The sequence below is a fragment of the Pediculus humanus genome, genomic scaffold (assembly GCF_000006295.1).
Source record: "Pediculus humanus corporis 1103172108306 genomic scaffold, whole genome shotgun sequence".
Lineage (NCBI taxonomy): Eukaryota > Metazoa > Arthropoda > Insecta > Psocodea > Pediculidae > Pediculus > Pediculus humanus.
This window is the reverse complement of record NW_002987875.1, coordinates 572,149-582,162: the sequence shown is the minus strand read 5'-3', so window position 1 is coordinate 582,162 and position 10,014 is coordinate 572,149. Positions and strand designations below refer to the sequence as shown.

The 10,014-nt window shown below is 24.2% G+C and overlaps 2 protein-coding genes across 2 annotated transcripts; both read right to left on the bottom strand.

The window, feature by feature from the left end:
• Positions 1–210: 210 nt before the first annotated feature.
• Phum_PHUM576990 (uncharacterized protein) lies at positions 211–2,761 on the bottom strand (the record flags this gene model as incomplete). Its single annotated transcript, XM_002432170.1, has 8 exons — positions 211–227; positions 308–547; positions 621–854; positions 948–1,175; positions 1,281–1,593; positions 1,680–1,832; positions 1,933–2,159; positions 2,584–2,761. 8 exons carry the CDS (start codon positions 2,759–2,761, stop codon positions 211–213), a joined length of 1,590 nt encoding a protein of 529 aa, XP_002432215.1.
• Positions 2,762–3,091: 330 nt separating this feature from the next.
• Phum_PHUM576980 (uncharacterized protein) lies at positions 3,092–4,164 on the bottom strand (the record flags this gene model as incomplete). Its single annotated transcript, XM_002432169.1, has 4 exons — positions 3,092–3,293; positions 3,438–3,604; positions 3,680–3,873; positions 3,963–4,164. 4 exons carry the CDS (start codon positions 4,162–4,164, stop codon positions 3,092–3,094), a joined length of 765 nt encoding a protein of 254 aa, XP_002432214.1.
• Between the last annotated feature and the right edge of the window lie 5,850 nt (positions 4,165–10,014).

Sequence of the window (10,014 nt, the reverse complement as noted above, 5' to 3'; positions counted from 1 at the left end):
AATGTGAATTGTATGTTAATGCACTTAACTTTGGTAGTTCGTTGTTTATTTACACACTAACGCGATTATTTACAATTTTTATTTTATTTTTTTTTTGGAGGGAAAATGAGAATGAAACTTTTCTTCCCCTCCCCTCCCCCCCCTTCAATCCGCCCCTTGTAAATTTTTGAAAAGAAAAATTTTCTTTGGTCGTTAAAAATGATTTAAATTTTAAATGTCGGTCGATCCTTAATTCATTCATTCATTCATTCATTCATTCACTGAGAAATGTTCCATATCGTTTGAGTTGGAAAATTTGTAAATTGACCGTCTCCTCCCACGACTTGTGTTATTTGACTCCAGTTTTGTTGATTCCATTCGACTCCCGCTGGAATGGCTATGGCCGTCACGCCCATGTCGTTTCTCTTCCCTGCTTTTTTCACGTTCGACGTGAGTATGGTCGTCGGATGAACGACTTTTGCCATCGTTAACGGCACTGACACTCCGATGTTTGGCAAATGTACGTTCGTACCGTGTTGAAGTATCGTGTAATTTTGATTTCCCGTCACTGCGAACGAAATCATTTCAATTAAGTTTCCAAAATACCCTTCCCTAAATTAATTTATCGTTCATTTATTTACCTGGAGTTATGACGCCTATATTTTGATCGGTAACCGCATTCGTTATCGATACGTCGTCTGCTCTCCTTTGAACTAATATCGATTGAGAATCTTTCACTGGTCGAGGATTTGCATTTGTTGTTGTTGTTGTCGCGGCCGCAGCAGCTACGGCTGCTGCCGCTGAGGCATCTTGAACAATTATTTGACCATCTTGTACCCACGATACGTTGACCGGATCCCAAATGACTTGAGTTCCTAACAAAAAAAAAAAAAAAAAATCATCGTCATATTTTTCACATAATCGAATCCGAATTGACATTTATCCCCCCCCCCCATATTCTATCTAACCTTCCATAACGCTAGAAAGTTCTATGATTTGATTTTCGTTATTTTCTACTTTTGCTACGAACGCGTTTGCATTTATCTCTTCGCACGGTTCAACTTTAATTAATTTTTCAGTCTTAAATTGTTTCTTTTTAGCGGCAGCTAAATTTTTCTTTTCTAACGTGGCAGCTGATTTTAATTGTTTTTGTGTTATTTTATCAATGGCAGCCGTTATTAAATCTATAGGAACACCTGAAAAAAATTTATTATTATTATTATTAACAATCGTTATTTCCACGATGAATTATTAGGTCTCAAAGTGCGAGTATATTTAAAAGGAAAAAATTTTATTATTACCATCTTCTCTAGCTATGGAATCTTTGAGTTGATTGATAATACTTTTCAAACTATTACAACAACCTGTCAATATTGATATATTTGTGCATTTTGTTATTAATTCTGAATTTAACATGACCACAGCTTCTTGAAATTGTTCGTGTAATTTTAAAACTTTTTTTGCCGGATCAAATTGTCTTTGTTTTGGCTTTTTAGGAATTTTTAATTTCGCTTCATGATTATGAGATATGTCTAATGAGATTACTATACAATAACGATTAATCGATTCTACAGGTTTATTATTTAAAAAATCATTTTTTAACTGATCAATGGCCTGAAATGAATGAATCCAATTATTAAAAATGTTTAAACTTATTTAAAACCATAATAATAATAACTTTTGTGTGACATAAATCATACCACTTTTTTCTCTCTCCAATTATTTCTCGAAACTAAATAATCTTCACTTGGGAAAACTTTAATTTTTTTAACAGTCATTCTAGCTTGACAACCAATTTTTTTAGTTATTTTAGGTTTTCTCCTTTTTTTCGATAAAGGATCTCCTTGCCTAAACTGAAAAAAAAAATAGTAAAACAGTTAACCAAGTTTGGTTAGTTTTGTGAAAAACGAAAATTAGTTTTTCGACATTTGTCTTAAATTTTTCAAAACAAACCATTTCATCCGGATATTGTTTAGAACCATAATATTTAATTCCCTGTGAGCATGTGTAATAAATAGTCGTTTCAACTGTAAAAGGTGAACCGAAAAAAGGTACTGAAACATCTGAACTACTTTTAAACATGAGACTTCCTCTTCCTGGTAACTGTTTTTCTTTTTTGGTGTTATTGTCATCATCATCTTTATCATTACTATTATCAGTCTTGCCTTTGGAATTTTTACCTGAAATTTTTAACAATTCATTAACTCGCATGAACGATTCATTTTTCAATTTTAATTTTACACATTTATTCATATTAAACCCCCATTCAAATTGTTTATAGGAATTAAATGTAACATAACAAAAAAGACAATATTAATAATAACTAATTAATTAATTAATTAAACATCAGTTAAATTAAATCTTTTTTTAAAAGAAAAATAAATTACAAGTTCTCCTCATTCATTAATAATTTAAATTTTTTGAAAAATCGTTACGTGATAAAAGTATAGCGTAGATTGATTGATTTATTTATATAATTAACATACAATTTTCATTTTTGATTTTGATCATACAAACAAGTTCAAATGTTTAACTTTATTAATACATAGATTTAGAAAGAAAAAAAAAAAAAAAAAAATGTATTAATAAAATTCAGTCTTTTACCTTTTCCAGAATATGATTCTTTTCTAGAACTCCTTATCGTAAAACTATAACCGAAATTTTTTAAGGCAGCTCTAAATTCTGTATATTTATCATCTGAATCAATTTGTCCAGTTGCAAAATTACCTTCTACCTGCAAATTGTCTATGTACTGTGTCAACAGATCAACAAACTTCGACATGTTTGTTATGACACTGCCTTCTTTATTACCCTCTTACCGTTTGAATTTTTTAACGATTAATGCGATCTCTATCGGGAATTTTTAAAAATAAAAAAAAAGTTTATTAAATTTTTTTTAAATTTAAATTTTGTATAAATTCATAGTGTGTTTATTTTTTCATTTGAATAATTTTACATTCCGGGGGGGGGTAGGGGTAGGGAGAGGGGAGGGGGTAACGTGGTAAATAATAATAATAATACATAATTTTATTAATTCTATATAAAAAAAAAAATAACAAACGATCATCCGTCGAATCATCATCATCATCATCATCATCATAATTTATTTTTTTCATTCGATTCTTTTTCCCATTAATTTAACAGTTTTAGTGGATTCGATTTTAAAAACGACCTCACCATTTTCATCTTTATAATCATCGTAAACAATTTCCGCCAATAATTCAAATCCGGCTTTCGTAGCGGCAATTTGCGATGCAATAGCAGTGAAAACCGTTACCGTTGATTTTATTCCCGTTGCTTTACATAGCGGAAATCTGAAACGTTATCACACTCGTACATATCGCTGATAAGTCGAAGGTTAAAAAAAAAAAAAAAAAAAATTCGGCATTGAGTTTTAATAGGCTTTAAATATTTGTAAATGTCTGTGGAAAAAAAAAAAAAAAAAAACTTTTATTGACCTTGCTTTAAGTATTTCGTGACCTAAATTATGTCCTCTGAACGCAGGATGAACGGTCAACCCCAACGCATATAAAAATTCATTAACCCCATAATATTTATAAGGATCATTCATTTCTTCTATTTTTTCTAGAATTTTAAATATTTTTCGCGTTTGTTCTGATACGTTCTGAAAAATTAAAAATTTTTATGTGGCACCCTTATTAAATAATAATAATAACGATAAATTTTTTAAGGTACGTACCTTATCATCATCATCACCTTCTTTTTCACCTTTTGTTATGACACCCGTTATGTTACAACCTGCCAATAGGGGTAAATTCCCATCTCCTAATTCGTTTAAATTTTCAACGATGGCGATCAATACCATTTTTTTATTTAAATATTCATGGATGTATTTTAAAAATGCTTGAACGTCGTTATTGTTCTTTTTAAAATCTGTTCATATTCAAATAAATGAATGAATGAATGATTGATTGAATGAATGAATGAATGAATTAAAATTAAAGGATTATTATTATTATTACTTATGCTTTTCGATAGAGGTTCATCCCTTAAAAAAAAATCCGTTACGATTTGAATGACTTGATCTCTCCATTCTTCTGTAAAATCTTGTATTATAAATTTTGGTTTGATTCCGTTGGCCATAGGTTTATTACTTTCGTATTTAGACCACGTTGTAGGTATTGGTACGTTTTTAGGTCTTTCCCAAGTCAAATTCGGACTCATATTTTTTTTTTTTTTTTACCTTAACGAAAAAAATAATTTCCCAGTGTCAAAAGAACAAAAAAAATATTGCAAATTTTTGGCACAAAAAATTATTTAAAAAAACATAAAATGTCGTCGACCCAAATTTTTCTTTTTTTTGGCACTTTTTAAATTTATTTTATTTTTAAACAAAAAAAAAAAAAAAAACAATTTCCGTGTAAAATAAAATAAGAAACGATTATTACGCGGTAATCGAATCAATTTGTTATTAGATACCAATTCAAAATCGATAATAATCTAATTCCACGTCAATTTTTTTTTTAAATTTTAATTATTCAAATTACATTTCATTTATAAAACATTTTTTTTTGTTTACCGCTTGTTTAACAAAAAAAAAAAATCGTTTTTGCAAATTTATGCGTTGACGTAAAATAGTCGTAATAATAATAATAATAATAATAATAATAATAATAATAATAATAATAATAATAATAATAATAAACAAGGTAACACGTATATTTATTTAATCACGGTTTGATTGTCATGATAAAAAAAAAAAAAACGTTTTCAAATAGTCGTCGACACGATACAAAAATTTATGATGTATTATTATTATTATTATTTACTTTTAGTGATAACGTACGCAGGTAGTAGTTATTGCGACAAACCCAAAAAAATAAATAAATGAAACCATTTATTATTAATATTATTATTAACACTATTTCTTATTTATTTATTTTTTCTTCGCGTTTCTCATCATCACTCAAAAAAATATTAATAATAATTAAATATTTAATTGAACTACCTCGATCGAAACTTGTTTTTTTTTTTTTTTAACGAGCCAGTATTATTATTATTATTATTATTATTATTATTATTATTATTATTATAATTATTATTATAAAATTATTTCTGAATCATTCATTTATTTATTGATTTTGTTTTAAATGTTTTGAATTTCGCGCCAAAATTATTTCATATACATAAACACGTTAATATACAAAAAAAAGAAAAATTTGTTCGTTTTTTTTCCCCCAATTTCTCGACGTGATAATAATAATAATAATAAAGGGTAGAGAGAGAGGGAGGAGGAGGACAGGAGAGGAGAGAGGGGGGAAAGGTGTAGAACGAACATAATAATAATAATACACGAGACGACGATTTAAAAAAAAAAAAAAAAAAAAAAAATTTCGCAAGGTGACTTATTAGCAGAATTATTTTAAAAACATTTTTATGACTTTTTTTTTTTAAATAACAATAACAAAATTATCGTTAATTCACTTACGAAATAATAATAATAATAATAATACGAACGCGAAAAAAAAAAAAAATTTTTAAACAACAACAACAACGACAACAACAACGACGACGACGACAACGACAAACTCGTTAATATGTTGAATATAAAAAGAAGACTAAAAAGTGTAAATAGAATTTTTTTTTTTTTTTTTTTTTTCAATACCAATTCACGACGTTTTAATTGATAATTGATTCAGTGCCGCATCTTATAATTTTTTTCCATCTTTTTTTTTTTAAATTTAAATCTAAACCGCACTCATAATAATAATGATAATAATAATATTAATTCCAAGACGGGAAAAATAATAATAATAAAAAACGAACAAACGAAAATTTTTTTTTTTTTGTAAATCAGTTTAATGAATTATTTATTTATTTATTTATTATTTCGAACAATGAATTAATAATAATAATAATAATAATAATAATAATAATGTAATCGTGTATTTATGAAATTTAAATTTAAAACAAAAAAAATTGTATTATTATTATTATTATTATTATTATTTGACAAGTAAAATTTTTTTTTTTTTTAATAAAAGAAAATTTTTCTTATTATTATTATTATTATTATTATTAATTTTTTTTTTAAGTTTGAGGCCCCGAATGACATTTTAAAGTTTTGAATTTAAGAAAATAATAATAATAAGAATAATAATGATAAATGTAAATAAGCTGCCCCACCGTCGTAAAACGATCATAATAGTAATAATAATAATAATAATAATAATATAAAATCCAACGTTTGTTGTACGTACTCTGCGTACGTATATTTTACTTTATTTATTTATTTATTTATGTATATACATGTAAAAATTTGTCTATTAAATACTATTTTTTTATTTATACGTGACGATACTATTTAACGATAAATAACTATTTCAATAATTAATTAATAAGTTTAATAATAACAATCCAAATCAAATTTAAAAAAAAAAAAAAAAAAAAAAAAACAAAAATCAAAAAATTATTTATATGTACATGTAATTATTATTATTATTATCTGAATGCATTTTTCAAACACTCTTAAAAAACAAAATGGAGTCGTCATTTATTTAAAATTTTTTCCAACATTTTTTTTCTATATTTATTAATTATATAAAAGGAGAAAAAAAAACGGCCGCGAAAAACAGACGAAAATTCGGGCGCGAGTTCGGAAAATTCCCTTTTGTTTACTCAGTTTAAAAAAAAAAAATGGCGGAAAAATAAACCGGAAACGATTATATTCATATCCGGAGTGCAAATAACATTAATATCGTATCATCACGATATATCGCGATAAACGATCGTTTACCATTTTCATTTTTATTTTTTAAATAAATATACATTTGACAAAATGACGTAATTAATAATAATAATAATAATAATAATAATAATAATAATAATAATAATAATAATTGAAAAATAATTGTTTTAAAACAAAACAAGAAAAAAAAAAAAAAAATTAATTCGAATATATATATGCATGTGAAATGATTATGTCGTAAACATTAAATTTAAATTCTGTTTTTTTTTTTTTAATATAATTTTTAACGTAACTTTAATTAAATACATTATCTATTATTATTATTATTATTATTATTATTATTACTATTGAATTTATTTTTAATAAGATATAGAACGTGGTTAACACACGTTATAAATACTAAAAAACGTGAATGAAAAAAAATCAAAAAATCATTTTAAATGAATTTTTTCTTTTTCTTTTTTTTTTTTATTTATTTAACAATATTATTTGTCGTCTGCTTTCGTATTCATTTGTTTTTGTTTTTAAATTTTTCCAAGAAAAATAATCAAACCTTTAGCAAAAAAGAAAAAGAAACGAAAACAAACTACATAATTTTATTTTTTATTTTATTTTTTAATTTCTTTTAACCTTCCATTCATTTTCGTTTAATTTAATTTTATCTATGAGTGTATCAATCAATCAATCAATCAATCAATCAATCAATCAATCAATCGATCAGTAATTGAACCAATAATTATTTCTATTTTTACAAAATAAAATCAGGGCCTCGTTAAAAAAATCAAAATGAATTTTTTTTTTTTGCATTTTTTTGCATTTTTTGCTACTTTTTAAACTTTAGTAGTAGCGTCATCATTATTTGTAGTAGTAATAATAATAATAATAATTCGGTATAATAATTAATAAATTTAATCATTTTTTTAAATATTATTATTCTATATATCAAAAGGAAGATCGAATCAAACTTTTATTTAAAGTTTAATTGTAAAAATTTTTTTTTTTTTATTACCTGAATTATTATCATCATCATCATCATCATTATTATCTTTTCGGGACGTGATAATAACGTGACGTTTTTATTTTTTTAAATTGATTTTCAAAACTCATATATAAAAACATAATTTCAAATTTTTTTTTGTTTTTTTTTTAAAATCATTTCCGGTTAGACTTTAATTTATTCATCATCATCATCATCATCTCTAATTGTAATTTAATCACAGTGCAACTTTATACACAACTGAATTTATTTATTTTTTATTTAGTTTTATTATTATTATTATTATTATCAAATTACAGATCTATTTTTTTTAGATATTCATTTATTTATTTATTTATTTATTATCATTATTATTATTAAAAATAAATTTATCGATTTGATTTTATCTCTTTACTTATTTCCCTCTCGAGAAAAATTGTTAAAAAAAAATTTTTCGTTTTTTTTTTTATAAAAAAATTATCGTTACAGACGCAACAACAACACGTCGGTGTCAAAAAAAAAAAAAAAACACCGACGTAAAAAATAACGATAATAATAATAATATTAATATTAATAATAATAATAATAATAATAATAATAATAAAAACAACAATAACACAAAGTCAAAAAATATCATTTATAAATGATTTCAACATTGTTTTTTTTTTTTTTTTAAATATATATATATATATACATATTAATGAAATTCGTGCACGTGCACGCGTGTGAATGTGTGTTTACACACGTGCACACTCATGCATGTAAATATATATATATATATATATATTTTCAATATAAAAATATTCTTTTTATTCTCTCTCTCTCTCATTTATATATAAAAAAAAAAAACAATTAAAACTTTTGACAAATCGTTATTTGCCATAATCATCATCATCATCATCATCATTTTTTATTCTCTCTTACAATAATAATAATAATAATAATAATAATAAAATTGTACTTAAAAGACTCTCTCTTTTTTACTTATTAAAATAAAAAATATATATATATATTGATCGAAGCAAATTTATATAAATAAATAAATAATAATAATAGCAAAAAAAGAAAGAATCAACGATAATATAAACAATATCGTTGTTGTTAAACCGGAAACAGCAAAAATAATAATAATAATAATAATAATAATGATTTGCTTCGACCAATATTTAATTAAAAAAAAAAAAAAACGAAAAAAAATTATAAAATAAAAACAGTCTTTTATCTTCTTCTACTTCTACTTCTTCTTTCTTTCTCTTTCTATTCCATTAATATTAAGAATAGTTAATATTATATAAATATATATATATATATAAATTACATACGTACACTCATATACAATCTCCTCGTGTACATATTATATATACATATTTTTTATTTATATATATATATATATATTTCGTTCGCGAATTATTCCCCATATTAATATTTAACCGTTAAAAACGATAGAGAAATTTTTTCCTTTATTATTATTATTATTATTATTATTATTTAATATTATTAATTAAAATCGATTATTAACGTGTATTCTCACGTGAACTTTGCTCGTGATTAATCATTTTTTTTTTCTACGCGGCCTTCGACGATTCCTTCCTTCCTTTTTTTTTTCATGCATAATTATCATTCGTAATTTAATAATAATAATAATTAATAATAATAACTAATAATAATAATAATAAAAACTACGCGCAAACGTTTCACGTTTTTTACCGCGTTCGATTGGCACATTTTTTTTTTTTTTTAAAAAAATTCTATCGTCCGTAGCGAGAGGAGATAGTTTCCGTTTCCGCTTTTCAACGCTTCGCGACTTCCTATTTTACGTTGCCTTTTTCGAACGATTTCATCATTCGTTTTTTCCCGCTAAAAAAAAAAAAAAAAAAGGAAAATGTGATTCCTCGAATCGCATTTTCAAAAAAATTTTGTTTCCCCTCCCCCATTCGTTGAATCCGCCATTTTCAATTTTTAAAAAATTTCAGAAAAATTAATTATTTATTTATTATTTTATTTTTATCATTTATTATCGTTCAACTTTTCGCGATTTGAATTAACCGCGTTTTTTTTTTTTTTTTTTCCGTTAACGTAAATATTATTTATCATTTTTTTGTTCATTTATATTTCTTTATCTATTTATTTTTTTACTCTAGGGGATTTTTTTCTTTCTTTTTTTTTTCATTTGCTCTCTCTTCGTTTAATCCCTTATAAACATATTTTTTTTTCTTCTTTAAAAAAAAAAAAAAAAAATCTAATCGTTAACTAACTTAAACTAATCTAAATATTAGAATTACAAGTAGTAGTAGTAGTAGTAGTAGTGGTAGTCATCAATTAAAAAAAATGTAATTAAACAAAATAACAA